The sequence below is a fragment of the Liolophura sinensis genome, chromosome 6 (genome assembly GCF_032854445.1).
Source record: "Liolophura sinensis isolate JHLJ2023 chromosome 6, CUHK_Ljap_v2, whole genome shotgun sequence".
NCBI lineage: Eukaryota > Metazoa > Mollusca > Polyplacophora > Chitonida > Chitonidae > Liolophura > Liolophura sinensis.
In genome coordinates this window covers 80,860,954-80,878,422 of record NC_088300.1, presented here as the reverse complement: position 1 = coordinate 80,878,422, position 17,469 = coordinate 80,860,954, and the positions used below count along the sequence as shown (strand labels likewise).

The 17,469-nt window shown below is 41.9% G+C and overlaps 1 protein-coding gene across 1 annotated transcript in view; it reads right to left on the bottom strand.

Annotated features, from left to right (window-relative positions):
- The window catches only part of LOC135467599 (nuclear pore membrane glycoprotein 210-like), a 74,486-nt gene that overhangs the window by 41,521 nt on the left and 15,496 nt on the right, over positions 1 to 17,469 (bottom strand). Inside the window, exons 10-17 of the mRNA XM_064745372.1 lie at positions 16,613 to 16,753; positions 16,079 to 16,216; positions 4,787 to 4,939; positions 3,919 to 4,024; positions 3,420 to 3,503; positions 2,805 to 2,950; positions 1,632 to 1,743; positions 1,378 to 1,437 (exon numbers count right to left, since the gene is read on the bottom strand). Of these exons, the coding sequence (XP_064601442.1) occupies positions 1,378 to 1,437; positions 1,632 to 1,743; positions 2,805 to 2,950; positions 3,420 to 3,503; positions 3,919 to 4,024; positions 4,787 to 4,939; positions 16,079 to 16,216; positions 16,613 to 16,753 (940 nt within the window). The remainder of the gene's footprint in view (positions 1 to 1,377; positions 1,438 to 1,631; positions 1,744 to 2,804; positions 2,951 to 3,419; positions 3,504 to 3,918; positions 4,025 to 4,786; positions 4,940 to 16,078; positions 16,217 to 16,612; positions 16,754 to 17,469) is intronic.

Here is a 17,469-nt window from a genome sequence, read left to right as displayed (position 1 = left end):
TTACAGGTATCACTGTAAAGGCTACTGAAGCTTACAGGTATCACTGTAAAGACTACTGAAGCTTAAAGGTATCATTGTACAGACTACTGAAGCTTACAGGTATCACTGTAAAGACTATTGAAGCTTACAGGTATCACTGTACACACTACTGAAGCTTACACATATTAAGGTAAAGGCTACTGAAGCTTACAGGTATCACTGTAAAGACTACTGAAGCTTACAGGTATCATTGTACAGACTACTGAAGCTTACAGGTATCACTGTAAAGACTATTGAAGCTTACAGGTATCACTGTAAAGACTATTGAAGCTTACAGGTATCACTGTAAAGACTACTGAAGCTTACAGGTATCACTGTAAAGACTACTGGAGCTTACAGGGTATCACTGTAAAGACTACTGAAGCTTACACGTATCACTGTAAAGACTACTGGAGCTTACAGGTATCACTGTAAAGACTACTGGAGCTTACATGTATCACTGTAAAGGCTACTGTAGCTTACAGGTATCAATGTAAAGACTACTGAAGCTTACAGGTATCACTGTAAAGGCTACTGAAGCTTACAGGTATCACTGTAAAGACTACTGAAGCTTACACATATTAGGGTAAAAGCTACTGAAGCTTACAGGTATTATACTACTCCCTTGAAATTACGCAGATCGACGTACCGCAAATCTGAATTAATGTGATGGTGTGGTGCCCCCCCCCACCTTTTTTTGTTGTTGTACCAGTATCAAAATGTTCACAGGAAAAGGTCAAAATTGTTGTCACAACTACGTCTTTAGGCATCACTTTTGACCAGATTTGAGTTTATATCAAGTTTTCATTAACGTATAATCGTAATATAAAAACAGTGCTGAGAATCTTCACTCTTGCTGGGGGCTATTAAAACAGGATTCCATTTTGCCAGGATTCAATTATAACACGATATGAAGCCTTCGAGTGCATTATTTTGAGGGAGTAGTGTACTATAAAGATTTCATCGCACAATTAGATAACAGAAAAGATTATGCAATCCAGTAAACCAAGCAAAGTTTACCAGCTTCTTCCAAATGAATCAAAGATTCTGAAACAGGTAATACACACGTAATACAAAAGTAGTGCACAGGTAGGTACATAATACACAGGTGGGTACACAGGTCATACACCGGTAGTACACAAACAGATCCACAAGTATGTGACATTTACTGAAGAAAACTATAATACACATAAGCTTTACCACAATCATGAGTATGTAGCATGGCATATTTCAACACATTCATGAGGCTCAGGCTGTGATAATCAAGAACTGCGTGTAAGTCCACGCCATCCATCACCTCCAATTAACTATTTGATAAATGACCTAAGTTTTCCCTGCTATCTGGTGAGAAATACTTACTCTGTATTCCATAGGTATTTACTTGCTCCAAGGCCACCAAATCTTCTTTCTCTGCTGATACTGAAACATACAGAAATCATTACCTACTACATCATCACCTTTTTCCACCACTGTCACAGATTTCTGTAGTCTCTTTTGTTAAAAATGGGTGCAAATGTTTACACTGTAGCAAAAAATTGATGTTTTCCAAGTGAGACGATATAGTAGGACCGTCCTATGTCAGTTTGACTTCCCCGGACAGACAGCATACTTACAGTCCTGGAAGTACTGGGATGGATCAAGAACCCAGGGCAAAGGGCCACCTTCAAACAGAACCTCCTTAGAGGAGCCTACGGCCACCACTGCAACCTCCTCCGGATCCACAGGCTGATGAAAAAATAAAGGTATACACGAATAAGATGTACATAATTATGAATGAATCCAGCTGGTTTTCGAACAGTCTCAGAGAAGCCACAAAATGAATGTGCACACCAAATCTTATAAATACTGGACCATATTTGAAACAGTTGTTGCACGGAAACCAACAGTAAGTCAGAATCAAAGTAATCACTAAATACAGAAAACAGAAAACTCCACTGGGTTTGGGAATTAATCTGAGGTCACACAAACTGACCCTGCATGCACAATTTTTATCACAGAATATTTCAAACAGTGATTCCACTCAAACTATCCACCAATCTGATTCAGGGAAGCCATTAAATATGCAAAACTAATTCATGGATTGGGCTGGTTTTCAAACCGAGGAACCACAGCCAAAACATGAAAGTTGCAGCCATATTAACACCCCTTACTTTCGCACAAGTGAAGAATAAAAACTACTTACATCTTACTTTACCTCAAGGTTATTTTTGCCAATAAAACAAAAGTTTTGGACTTTCTGATCCCTAATAGCAAAAGTTATAGACTTTCTGATAACTAATGGCAAAAATTCTGAACTTTCTGCTCCCTAATATCAAACCATTCTGGACTTCCTGCTCCTTAATGTCAAAAAGTTCTGGACTTTCTGCTCCTTATCATCCAAAAGTTCTTGACTTTTCTGCTACCTAATACCAAATTTTTTTGACTTTCTGATCCCTAATGGTCACAATTCTTGACTTTCTGATCCTTAATATCAAAAAGTTCTGGACTTTTTGATCCCTAATAGCAAAAAGTTCTGGACTTTCTGCTCTCTAATAGCTAAAATTCTGGACTTTCTGCTCCCTAATAGCAAAAATTCTGGACTTTCTGCTCCCTAATAGCAAAAATTCTGGACTTTCTGCTCCCCAGTAGCAAAAATTCTTGACTTTTTGATCCCTTATATCAAAAAGTTCTTGACTTTCTGATCCCTATTGGCAAAAATTCTTGACTTTCTGATCCCTAATAGCAAAAATGCTTGACTTTCTGATCCCCAAGAAGGTTTCAGTGTAGTTAACCCTGTAAAAGGTTACCTGTAGAGGTTTATAAGCTGCTATGGTGACAGTTGCGTGCAGCTTGTTGGTAGTGCTGCCATGTTCCACAGTCACTTCTGTGCTGCCCTGCTGCTGGCCTGTCACCCACAGAGAGGCACAGCTACCCTCCATGGTGGGTGGACCCACTGAAATCATCAAACACATCAAAGATTGTCAAAAAGGGATCCACTGACATCACACCATATTACCTGAAGTACTCGACAATAATTTATGTATTTATTTGATCTATGTTTTACGCCATACTATAGAATATTTCACTTCTGCCAGCATTTCTGTAGTAGGTAACCAGGCAGAGCCCGGGGAGAAACGACCATCCGCAGGCTGCTGCCGACCTTTGCACATACGGCCGGAGAGGAAGCCAACATTGGTGAGAGCCTGAGCAGTCACCTTGCTCCAGCCCCGGAGGCCCGTCAAGATAATAACAACCAATTACTCCATGGATAGGAATAACCAAATGAGAAATTTAAATTTATGGAAAAAAACTGCATTCCCCCAATGCCAATTCAGCCCTGGTGAATCCTGACCATGAGTGCCTCTCATGCACGGCTGACACACACTACATAGATGCACGCTCCATACCTTACACTGACCTACCTTTACTGTCTGAGAACACGGCACTGTCTGAGAAGGTGATGTTAAATCCCAGTAAGTGACAGTCGGTCATGGCAATGTGTTCACCTATTCAAAAACAACAAGAACCTGAAGGACTACCAACAAGACATTTATCTGTATTTATGATATGAATTTTGCACCACCTGGTAATTACTGATTTATTTGATCAGTGTATGATGCTGTAACCAAGAGTTATCCACTTGCGCCACGGCTGACAGGCTTATGGGTGGCCAAAATGGCAGGAGCTGGATCAACAAAGATTCCAGCCACCAACATATCTGGCACGGGTCAAAGTGTCATTCACTTTCTTTTAAAAAGCTTGAAAGGCAAAAAGTGCTGTCATCTTGTATGAAGCAAATCTATAATTTCAGACATGTAAATGTTATGTTTTACTCATCTCATGAGAGACAGAAGTTACTCAGTGTAACAGACACTAATGTATACTGAGGTCTTCTAACGACAATGTGATAATGATACAGACCATCATGTAAAGAGTAGACTGCCAGCGGTAACTTGAGGACAGTCTTGATCTCTGCCTCCACGGCTGACGGTAGAAAGGTCATGGACTGGGGAGGTAACACATGTACCTGACAACATGAAAAAGAGGAATTTACACATCGTACTTGTGAGGGTAAGTCATATTATTCTACACAAATTTTGTTACTGTCAAAAGTGGTACCAAATTTCACCTGATTTTAATCAAATTTAGCTAGGTTTTAGGACAGACCTAAGAGCAGAGTCTAGCCGTGTAGATTTGAAAGCCTCCCTGCACAGATTTGAGAACTCACCTGCATAGATTTCATAGCTTACCTGTAAAGATTTGACAGCCTACAGTACCTGTTTAAATCTGACAGCCTGCCTGTATAGATCTGACCTGCATAGTACCTGCTCAGATGGATTTGACAGCCTACAGTACCTGTTTAAATCTGACAGCCTACAGTACCTGCAAAGATCTGACAGCCTACAGTACCTGCACAGATTTGACAGCCTACAGTACCTGTACCTGCACAGATCTGACAACCTACAGTACCTGCACAGACCTTACAGCCTACAGTACCTGCACAGATCTGACAGCCTACAGTACCTGCACAGATCTGACAGCCTACAGTACCTGCAAAGATCTGACAGCCTACAGTACCCGCACAGATCTGACAGCCTACAGTACCTGCGCAGATCTGACAGCCTACAGTACCTGCGCAGATCTGACACCCTACAGTACCTGCGCAGATCTGACAGCCTACAGTACCTGCGCAGATCTGACAGCCTACAGTACCTGCGCAGATCTGACAGCCTACAGTACCTGCGCAGATCTGACAGCCTACAGTACCTGCGCAGATCTGACAGCCTACCTTCATAGAGCCAGTATGGGCATGATTCTTCATATCTGCAGCCATGATTATGGTACTTCCTACTGAGCCAGTGCTTATCTCCCCTCGCACAGTGACCATGGAGATGCTGGAGTGGGAGGAGCTCCAGACATACTCTCCACTCCCTCCTGATGCCTGAAATATAGAAAAATCTTACATTTTGCACATTTATATTACAACAGCCTCAACAAGCAAATTATTCATAAAGTCAGTCTTACTGATAGATAGCTGTCTAAATGTGTCCCACCAAACTGTACAGGCATGTGATGTCAGCAACACCCACATATTTCATGCGCAGATAGCAGTGATGTTCTTCCACTCCTTCCCTTCCTATATAATGTTGTGGTATACAACCTATAAGCAGAGTGTTGCCACAATCCAGGTGACTGAGGTTCGGATCACAGGTCACCTGGAAATGGTTGGGGGTCTCGGTGGTCGAGGGAGTTAGCACGCCAGAGCGGCACAAAGACCAAGGAGCCATAGCTCACCAATGCCATAACTGTGAGTTCAAGTCTTCTGGTTTCCTCAACAACCCTACGTGGGAAGGTCCACCAGCAATATAAGTGATATATTCTTGAGTACAACATCAAACACCAATAAAACAAATAAATATTTGGAAATAACATGTGATAAACTGGATAGCAGGTGACAAAGTGGTTAGCATGTGACAAAAGGATTAAGAGGTGATGAACTGGATAGCAGGTGGCAAACTGGATAGCAGGTGGCAAGCTGGTTAGCAGGTGGCAAGCTGGTTAGCTGATGACAAATTGGTTAGGGAGCACTGACATTCAGTGTCTTCTCTTCCACAGTTTTCTTCATGTAGAGAACATGGTAATGGACAATACCATTTTCCACCATTTCAACAAATCACGAGTATTCTAAAAATGCCAACCAGACACTCAGGTCAAGTGTCACACTTGACCTTGACATCATTGATGGTAAAATGAACAGAGTGTGTCGCTCAGTGCATCGATACGCACAGCTAACTTTTGCACATGTAGCCGCCGAATCACACTGATAGGAAACATAAGCCTACATGCACAGTCAACATTGTCAACTTTTTTATAAACTCTTTATCGTGTATAGTGATTTTACGGCTTTCAAATCAAATAATTATTGAACATTTACCGATGAATAATTTGTGCTTAGCTTCAGAATGTTGTCTGTTGTTTTTGTATTACAGGTCATCAACGACGAAGGTAAAATGAATGAATGAATGAATGAATGATTATGGCTTAACGCCACATCGGCAATATTTCAGCCATACCGTGGCGAGAACAAGGTGAAAGCAAGAGACGGTTAAGGTTTTCGATATGACAATATGAACACCAGAAGTAAAACAAAAAGTACAGACGTGATTAAAATCGAATAAAAGAAAAATAAGATTTAAAACTCGAAAACCAGGTTTAGAGTACATGTATAAATATATATAACTGTTTATCTATAGATATCCATGGCAATTAAAATTTATATTTTATGATATAGGCCAATGGCCTTTAAATAATTTATGACAACATCGCCAGCGATGCTGTCAAACAAATCATATATAGAGTTGACTGTGTAGAATCTCTGCCGAACATGGGCAAAGTCTACACAGTCAACCAGAATATGTTTGATGCCATATTGAGCATCACATCCAACACACTCGGGAGCACTGCTCCCATCCAAGATGAAATTGTGTGTCAGATGAGAATGTCCAATACGGCATCTGGTTAAAACGACTTGGTCTCTACGAGACATATCAAATGTATATGAATTATAGCCAATGACCGGATGAATGGCATGCAGTTTATTATGGACCTGCAAGTTCCATTCACCCTGCCAAAGGCCACGAATATATTTAAGAATATTGGACTTCATGTCAGTATAAGGGATTTTTATCTTAGATATGGGTTTATTTAGGGCAGCTTTCGCCTCCCTGTCTGCGACTGTGTTTCCATGGATACCAGTATGACTTGGTATCCAGCAGAATATAATATCTTTACCTCTTCTAATTAATTTCCTATGTATAGCTAAAATTTGAAGGATCAAGGGATTTTTAAATTTATTATTCTGTATTGCCAATAGGCAAGACAACGAGTCAGTGCATATGATTGCCCGCTGGGCACACCCAGAAGAAACATATGATAAGGCCAGGAGTATAGCTCTGGCCTCGGCAGAGAATATTGAAGAAGAGGATGGAAGACGAAAGGAAGAGACCCGCTGCTCTAAGACAGCCGCAGTCGCAACCCAGTCCCCATCCTTCGACCCGTCAGTATATATAAATTTATAATCCGTATAATTAGCTTTAATTTCAGCAAAACCTTGCTGAATTATAAGAGGATTTGTATTCGATTTATTATATCTACGTAGATCAAATATTAGTTTTGGTTGTGGGAGAAGCCATGGAGGAGACTCCGGAAAAGACACCGGAGCTATATCATCCAGCTTGATGTTAGCTCCCACAATATGTTCCTGTATACGAAGACCGAACGAAGGAATCTTGTTAGGACATTTAGTATATTTGTCTACATATAATGGATTGAAAACACAGTCGTAGGCAGGGTTTGTTGGATGAGCTTTAAGCTTTGTACTATATTGAAGGCTAAGTTTTATGCGTCGGTGATATAAAGAAGGTTCATTTGCCTCCACGTATAAACTTTCTACTGGTGAGGTTCTAAAAGCACCAAGGCTGAGCCTCAAACCTTGGTGATGAACAGGATCCAACATTTTAATGTACGACTTCCTAGCGGAACCGTAAATGATGGATCCATAGTCCAATTTAGACCTCACCAGAGAACGATATAAATTAAGTAAAACTGATCGATCAGCACCCCAATCGGTGCTAGACACGACCTTAATTATATCGAGAGCCTTTGTACATTTAGCTTTAAGCATTTTTATGTGAGGTATAAAAGATAGCTTACTATCAAATATTATACCTAAAAATTTTGTTTCTCCAACAATTTTAATCTGTTTACCACAAAAATTAAGCTGAGGGTCAAGATGAAGTTTCCGTTTATTACAAAAATGCATACCGACGGTTTTAGACGTTGAAAATCTAAAACCGTTTTCAGTTGCCCATTTCTCGATCTTATTGAGACAAAGCTGCAACTGACGTTCGATATTATTCATATTCTTAGCTCGGTAGCATATAAGGAAATCATCGACGTATAAAGAACCCTCTGTGCCAGATGTTAATGTTTTTGCTAGGCTATTTATTTTTATGCTAAACAGAGTTGGTGATAGAATGCTGCCCTGGGGTACACCCATTTCCTGCTCATAAGAGTCAGAAACAGTGGACCCAACCCGTACCTTAAACTGACGATCGGATAAAAATTTGGATATAAATATAGGTAATCGACCTTTAAGACCCATGCTCGCGAGGTCTTTTAAAATACCATATTTCCATGTGGTGTCGTAGGCCTTTTCAAGGTCAAAAAATATGGACACCACATGTTCATTATTGATGAAGCCATCGCGAATAAAAGTTTCAAATCGAACAAGGTGATCCATGGTAGATCTACCTTGCCGAAAACCACATTGAATATTAGATAAAAGCTTGTTGGTTTCAAGAAACCAAACAAGTCTATCATTAATCATCCGTTCCATAGTCTTACAGACACAGCTGGTAAGAGCTATGGGACGGTAATTATTTGGATCATTATGATCCTTACCCGGTTTGGGAACCGGGATAATACACGCCTCCCTCCATGAGGCTGGAAAATTACCAGTTATCCAAATATCATTAATCAAGTCCAAGAGAGTCTCCAGTGGCTCAGGTGGTAAATGGTTCAGAAACTTATAATATACATTATCAGGACCACAAGCAGTATCGTGGGCCTTTTTTAATGCAGTTCTAAGTTCCTCGATATTAAACGGATTATTATAATCTTCTAAATTCTTAGAAGAAAAGGGCAATTTGGTTTTCTCCTTCTGGTTTTTAATATGTTGGAATTTTTTAGTATAGTTCTCAGAAGAAGATTTGTTTGAAATTGTCTCAGCTAGTTTATTTGCTATATCAGATGGAGATGTTAATGTATTATCGCCATCTTTTAAATGCTGAACTTTTGCTTTATTATTTTTGCCCTTAAGTTTCTGAACCATGTTCCAGACCTTACGCATGGGTGTTTTTGACGTAATGCCTGAAACAAAGTTCCGCCAACAAGATCGCCTCTTGGACTTGAGTAATCGACGAGCCTTAGCTCGAAAAATACGAACCTGGTTTAAGTTATTATCAGTAGGACATATATTAAAATTTCGCTCGGCCTTTTTGCGGTCCTTTATGGCTTTGCGACAGTCCTGATCATACCAGGGTTTACTTTTGGATTGTGGATTTGTCGAGGTTTTAGGGATAGTTCTATCGGCAGCTCGTAATACAAGCTCGTTAAATTTTAATATTGGATCATCTGCTGTTTTGAGAGTCTCTGGGGTGATATCAGCCTCACAGAACATCTCAAATGCGATCCAATCTGCTTTATCGAATTTCCACCTAGCTACACGTTCTAAAGAATTAGAAGTGATATGTTCTAGGATTATAGGAAAATGGTCACTACCACAAAGATCGTCATGCACCTTCCAAGAAAAATCTGGGAGAAGTGATGGATCTGTGATAGTGAGATCGATAGCAGAGTAAGCGCCATTACCTGGATGTAAATAGGTATTAGAACCATCATTGAAATAACACAGTTCTTCCTTACATAAGAAGTTTTCGACTATCTTGCCCTTATTATTTATGTTATTACTTCCCCAAAGGGGGTTATGGGAATTTAAATCTCCCAGTATTATAAACGGTTTGGGTAATTGTTGTGTCAGATTATGTAACTCATTGGCTGACAAAGAAGTGTTCGGCGGTATATACACCGAACATAATGTGACTGTTTTAGACAATGAAACACGAACGGCCACAGCCTGAAGCTCTGTATTCAGAGCAACAGGGCTGTGGATAATGTTGTTATTTATGAATATCGAGGAGCCGCCTGCAGCTCGCTCTTCTTCATTTGAATAAGTACTATATAATGAATAATTTTTAAGTGTTATTTTATCTTTGTCAGGTGTCTTCAGGTGAGTTTCCTGAAGACAGAGGGCAACTGGATTGAAAGATTGAACTAGCTGTGTTATTTCAATAAAATTTGCCTTAAGACCTCGACAATTCCACTGTATAATTTTGTCTAAGTAAGACATTATGGAGGGAGGCGTATGGGGGATTTCTCTTTATGTTTGGACCGCGGACGACCCTTCCGTGGAGATCGGCTGTTAGATCTCCCTGGTGCGGGTGATGTATCCATCACCTCCGCATCTGAGGCTGAAGGACCAACGTCCTCCAACAACCCAAACTTGTTAAAAGTTTGGACAGGGTCTCTAGTGGCCTTAGAGGGACGCTCTGTGGGGCCACTAGGTTTATTAGTTTTATTGTTATTACTGTGAGGTTTGTTTTTTGATTTGATGCTGTCATTAGGTTCAGGTTTATCAGAGTTTTCGATAATGTTTACTGTTTTTATTTGTTCTGCTGAAGTAGTCTGGGTTGAGCAAGTGTTTTGCGCAGGTTGAGCCGAAAGTTTGACAGAAGTGGTACTAGGTTTGTCGTTTTCAATGGGCCAAGTCAATGAAGTCTGAGTAGCAACAGATACTACTCGCTTGACCACATTGGCGAACGAAGTATGCAGAGAGGAATTAGAAGGTAAGGCCAATCTGCGGGCTTCCTGATAAGATATGTTGTTTTTAAATTTGAGGTTGATTATCTGCTTTTCTTTTACGAACAGTGGACAGTCTCTAGAAGAGGCCATGTGATCTCCATCGCAATTGCAGCACTTAACTATGCTGTTGCAATCGAAACCATCATGACCCCCACTGCCGCACCGGAAACAAACCAGTTTATTTCTACATTGGCCCTTGCCATGGCCAAATTTTTGGCAAGTGAAGCAGCGTGTAGGGTTAGGGATATATAAAGCCACATTAACCCTATACGGGCCAATATAGATATATGACGGAAGAGATGTAGTATTGAATGTTAAAAGATATGTATTTAATTTAATGACATTGCCAGATTTCTTCATAGTGAAGCGTTTTACTCTGGCAACACCTTGTGATTTTAACTCCTCGCAGATTTCCTCTTCGGTTAAGTCAATAATATCAGCATCCCTATCACGAATTATTCCCTGACAGCTGTTCAGGGAATTGTGAGGGGATACGAAAACAGGTATATCGGAAATTTTATTTAGTGACAGCAGATTTTTAGATTGTTGCCTCCGGAAACATTCAATGAGAATGTCTCCGGATCTCAGCTTTTTAACATTTTTAAGAGTACCAGCTGCACCCTGGAGAGCTCTTTTCAAAAGGAACGGATGAATTTTGGAGGCCGGCTTTTGTTCACTCTTTGTTGAGAGAACAATGAAAGCCGGCCAGCTGTCCTGTTCATTATCGATTGAGTCAGATAGCTTCCTCTTTTTATCAACACACGGCAACAAAGTCGGCTGAGAGGAAGTTCGGTTAGATAAATTAGAAACATTTGCAGAAATTTTTAATGTAGACATGGTTTATATGTATGAAGTTCACCCCATATGTTCCCCACCCACCACGGAGTGCCAACAAGGGCGATGTCTGAACCTGGGGATACCCAGCAGGAAAGACACCAAGGATTCCATATGAGGTATACTCGAACAGATTGATTTATACCAAAAGGTTAAATTCAATCTTAATCTCAATCAATTAAATTGACCCATGAGCCACCGCCTCAAAACGTAGTCCTACAAACGGTATTTCAGAAATAATATTTGTTCGCCAAACGATATGCTGTTATTGAGGCAATTGGGACCACGTAGAGGCAAGACATGACCAAGCCGATTGATCGGACCGGGCCCATCCGACCTCCCGTCTCTCTCCAAGTAAGGGCCAAAGTGCCGTGTTGGGCGTGAGGATCTCGCAAGACCAACCCACCCTCAGCCACCAGGATCCCGTCCTCGTAGATTACGGGTCGCAACCCACGGCAAACAGGTCGCTTCCCGGTTGGCTCTCACACAACCGAGAAGATGTGAGCCTATTATAATCACCGGGCTCACACAGGAGAGCTCTAGGTTAGTCGACTTTTACGACAAGCTTGCCTAGAGGGCTGAGGTCCTATTCTTATCACCCCGGAAACCCCACGGGGGAAGGTAAAATGACATCCAGGAGTGCATAAGATGTATACCTCACTGTCCAAAACATTCACCGATATAATCTGATATAACTTTAACAGGAACTTGAGCAGCTGAGTTCAGCTAAACAAAAATTTATATATTTTATCAAAGGAAGAGAAGTACATAGGGCCTAGGCAAAAAAAATCAACTTTGTCTTTTTCTGATACAAATACTCAAAAGTTTGGATAAAATCCGAATTGCATTTGAAACTATATGTATATCATTGAGCGGTTGACTTGATTGCCACAGGCGGCATCTGTGACAAGCCTGAGCTGGCTGCGCTCAGGTGAGTGTTGGATGTAATTAAATTATTAACCTATTTATTTATTTATCTGATTGGTGTTTTATGCCGTACTCAAGAATATTTCACTTATATAACGGCGGCCAGCATTATGGTGGGTGGAAACCAGGCACAGCCGGGGGGGAAACCCACAACCATCCACAGGTTGCTGCCAGACCTTCCCACTTACGGTTGGAGAGGAAGCCGTAATTAAATTAAAATTAGGCTTTAAATATATACAAATTATGGAGATAAGGCTTAGTGGGTATAACACAAAGAGGGTGCTCATTTGTCTTCAGTCTGATGACTCTTCCGTATGCCGATAAAGAGAAAGAAAAGTAGATACCAACACATGTTGGCTTCCACTGAATGTTGCTCTGATTCATAATATCCCATTGGCTGTATGTCTCCTGTCGACCAATGAGTGAGCTTCTAACAAACTGTGACCCGTTCAGCTACGGCAATGTTAGCCGTTTCAGACCAGCTACATAGGACGACTAAAACTGAAAACAATCCACAGATTATGTAGTTGAAAGGCTGAACACTGCAGTATGAGGTACTGTATCACACCCTTGTTGTGAAGCTGCTGCCAGCACCCCCCCCCCCCCCAATTTCTCACTAACCTCGGGTCTTGGGATTCTGTAGTTCACAGACTGAACACTGCAGTATGAGGTACTGTATCACACCCTTGTTGTGAAGCTGCTGCCAGCACCCCCCCTAATCTCTCACTAACCTGGGGTCTTGGCATTGTGTAGTTCACAGACTGAACACTGCAGTATGAGGTATTGTATCACATCCCTTGTTGTGAAAGCTGCTGTCAGTATCCCCCTAATCTCTCATTAACCTGGGGTCTTGGCACTGTGTAGTTCACAGACTGAACACTGCAGTATGAGGTACTGTATCACACCCTTGTTGTGAAGCTGCTGCCAGCACCCCCCCCCTAATCTCTCACTAACCTGGGGTCTTGGCATTGTGTAGTTCACAGACTGAACACTGCAGTATGAGGTACTGCTGTCAGTACCCCCCTAATCTCTCATTATCCTGGGGACTTGGGATTGTGTAGTTCACAGACTGACCACTGCAGTATGAGGTATTGTATCACACCCCTTGTGAAAGCTGCTGCCAGCACCCCCCTTAATCTCTGACTGCCCTGGGGACTTGGGATTGTGTAGTTCATAGACTGAACACTGCAGTATGAGGTACTGTATCACACCCCTTGTGAAAGCTGCTGTCAGTATCCCCCTAATCTCTCATTAACCTGGGGTCTTGGCATTGTGTAGTTCACAGACTGAACACTGCAGTATGAGGTGCTGTATCACACCTCTTGTTGTGAAGCTGCTGTCAGTATCCCCCTAATCTCTCACTAACCTGGGGTCTTGGCATTGTGTAGTTCACAGACTGAACACTGCAGTATGAGGTACTGTATCACACCCCTTGTGAAAGCTGCTGTCAGTATTCCCCTAATCTCTCACTACCCCGGGGTCTTGGCACTGTGTAGTTCACAGACTGAACACTGCAGTATGAGGTGCTGTATCACACCCCTTGTTGTGAAGCTGCTGTCAGTATCCCCCTAATCTCTCATTAACCTGGGGTCTTGGCATTGTGCAGTTCATAGACTGAACACTGCAGTATGAGGTATTGTATCACACCCCTTGTGAAAGCTGCTGTCAGTATCCCCCTAATCTCTCACTCTCCTGGGGTCTTGGCACTGTGTAGTTCACAGACTGAACACTGCAGTATGAGGTACTGTATCACACCCCTTGTGAAAGCTGCTGTCAGTATTCCCCTAATCTCTCACTACCCTGGGGTCTTGGCACTGTGTAGTTCACAGATTGAAAACTGCAGTATGAGGTGCTGTATCACACCTCTTGTTGTGAAGCTGCTGTCAGTATCCCCCTAATCTCTCATTAACCTGGGGTCTTGGCATTGTGTAGTTCACAGACTGAACACTGCAGTATGAGGTACTGTATCACACCCTTGTTGTGAAGCTGCTGTCAGCACCCCCCCCCCCCCCCCCAATTTCTCACTAACCTGGGGTCTTGGGATTCTGTAGTTCACAGACTGAACACTGCAGTATGAGGTATTGTATCACACCCCTTGTTGTGAAAGCTGCTGTCAGTATCCCCCTAATCTCTCATTAACCTGGGGTCTTGGCATTGTGTAGTTCACAGACTGAACACTGCAGTATGAGGTACTGTATCACACCCCTTGTGAAAGCTGCTGTCAGTATCCCCCTAATCTCTCACTAACCTGGGGTCTTGGCATTGTGTAGTTCACAGACTGAACACTGCAGTATGAGGTACTGTATCACACCCCTTGTTGTGAAGCTGCTGTCAGTATCCCCCTAATCTCTCATTAACCTGGGGTCTTGGCATTGTGTAGTTCACAGACTGAACACTGCAGTATGAGGTACTGTATCACACCCCTTGTGAAAGCTGCTGTCAGTATTCCCCTAATTTCTCACTACCCTGGGGTCTTGGGATTGTGTAGTTCACAGACTGAACACTGCAGTATGAGGTACTGTATCACACCCCTTGTTGTGAAAGCTGCTGTCAGTATCCCCCTAATCTCTCATTAACCTGGGGTCTTGGCATTGTGTAGTTCACAGACTGAACACTGCAGTATGAGGTACTGTATCACACCCCTTGTGAAAGCTGCTGTCAGTATTCCCCTAATCTCTCACTAACCTGGGGTCTTGGCATTGTGTAGTTCACAGACTGAACACTGCAGTATGAGGTACTGTATCACACCCCTTGTGAAAGCTGCTGTAAGTATCCCCCTAATCTCTCACTATCCTGGGGTCTTGGGATTGTGTAGTTCACAGACTGAAACTGCAGTATGAGGTATTGTATCACACCCCTTGTTGTGAAAGCTGCTGTCAGTATCCCCCTAATCTCTCACTCTCCTGGGGTCTTGGCATTGTGTAGTTCACAGACTGAACACTGCAGTATGAGGTACTGTATCACACCCCTTGTGAAAGCTGCTGTAAGTATCCCCCTAATCTCTCACTATCCTGGGGTCTTGGGATTGTGTAGTTCACAGACTGAACACTGCAGTATGAGGTATTGTATCACACCCCTTGTTGTGAAAGCTGCTGTCAGTATCCCCCTCATCTCTCACTAACCTGGGGTCTTGGCATTGTGTAGTTCACAGACTGAACACTGCAGTATGAGGTACTGTATCACACCCCTTGTTGTGAAAGCTGCTGTCAGTATCCCCTAATCTCTCACTAACCTGGGGTGTATATTTATAAAAAAACTTCCATGCAGAAGAACTGCGAGTGATGCAAAATAAACAAACTACATGTAGCAAGTTTCAAACTGCCAGGCGCATCTGTCAACAAAATGCTAGACTTTTATAAAGCTGTATATGCTGTTGCTGCAATACGTGGCTTTTATGGCCATTTCCCTCGAGGGTATTGTGACAGCTGCTCAAATCAGCACTCTAAATTTTTTTCCCAGATAATTTTCCTTGTTTTATATTCAGCTAATATGTGTTTATGATATAACTTTTACATGCACGCACATGTGCCATGGACGCGTTGGTAATAGCAGATCTCTGGCTACCGTGTTCTACAAGACAGTGCGTTTAAACACCTGCTGTTTGTGAGGTTTTGTTCTGCAAATGAAGAAAACTGTGGATGAGAAAACAGTGGATGGTAAAGCTCCCTTAGCTCTGACAAAGCGGATATCAGGTGACAAACTGGAAAGTGTCAGTGTTTAACCAGTATCCTGGGTAAGACAGGGATCAAAGAGGGTGATTTTGAAGAGTCCCAGCCACTGTAGCTGAGTGGTTGATGTGTCATGATCAGTGCTACCCTAGCGGTAGTGGTAGACCCACCTTGAGCTGGTACTGGTAGCTGATATGTACTGGGCTCCAGGAGAAGTACAAGACTGGAGGTAAAACAGTGATGGGGTCATAGATCTCCACCTCCTGGGAGTGTCTCAGTACTGGCGTCACTGGATGCTCTGTTCCGTCCTGCACCACCAGTTATAAAGTATACATGTACATGTACAAACAAAATATTACATGTACCAACATATAAAAAAACGGACTAACAAAATAGTGCATGTAACAAAATATGTACTATTAAAACTAACAAAATTTAATTTTTTCACAGTCTGTCAGCTACAAAAGTTTACATAATGTATACTCTTATTAAAGATTAAACCATACCTTGAAATAAAAATTTACTTTTTCTCAAAAATGATTCACAAAGACGGTTGAAAACTAATACAGGTTTATCACCCAAGTAAACATTCCCACATGAAGGTGTAGGAGCTTGATTCAGACACACCTCCACACTTGTAAGTTGTAAGGCATTTATGTAACCAGGCTATAGGACGGCTTCTAGTCTGCACAAATCTTACATACCTGCTTCATGATAGTAGTAAGTGCCCCATCCACACGAGTTAATCCCCTTTTCAGAGCTTTGACATGATGGAAGGTACCATTGTTTGTGGAAAACATGACGTCTAAATACATGTCCTGAAAACTTGACTTGATGATCACATTCTGCAGACAGAAGAAAATGTTATTACAATATTCTTACACTGTGTCAAATCACACTTAACCAAGTGACAAAAAGACATGTAGAACCGATGGATATTGTTCACACTTAACCAAGTGACAAAAAGACATGTAGAACCGATGGATATTGTTCACATTTAACCAAGTGACAAACAGGCATGTAGAGCTGACAAATGTTGTTCATAGTTAACCAAGTGACAAACAGGCAGGTAGAAGTGATGGATACCATTCATACTTAACCAAGTGACAAACAGGCAGGTAGAAGTGATGGATACCATTCATACTTAACCAAGTGACAAACAGGCAGGTAGAAGTGATGGATACCATTCATACTTAACCAAGTGACAAACAGGCAGGTAGAACTGACAAATGTTGTTCATAGTTAACCAAGTGATAAACAGGCAGGTAGAAGTGATGGATACCATTCATACTTAACCAAGTGACAAACAGGCAGGTAGAAGTGATGGATACCGTTCATGCTTAACCAAGTGACAAACAGGCAGGTAGAGCTGATGAATGCCGTTCATAGTTAACCAAGTGACAAACAGGCAGGTAGAACTGACGAATACGGCTTCCCTATGCAGATATAGACTCAGTAGGCTAATGTGTAATCACACACACAGACAGGGCACACATGTATAAACTCTGGATATAAGCACACAGGCACATCCTCACACCAGATCTGAGCAGGGAACTGTCAT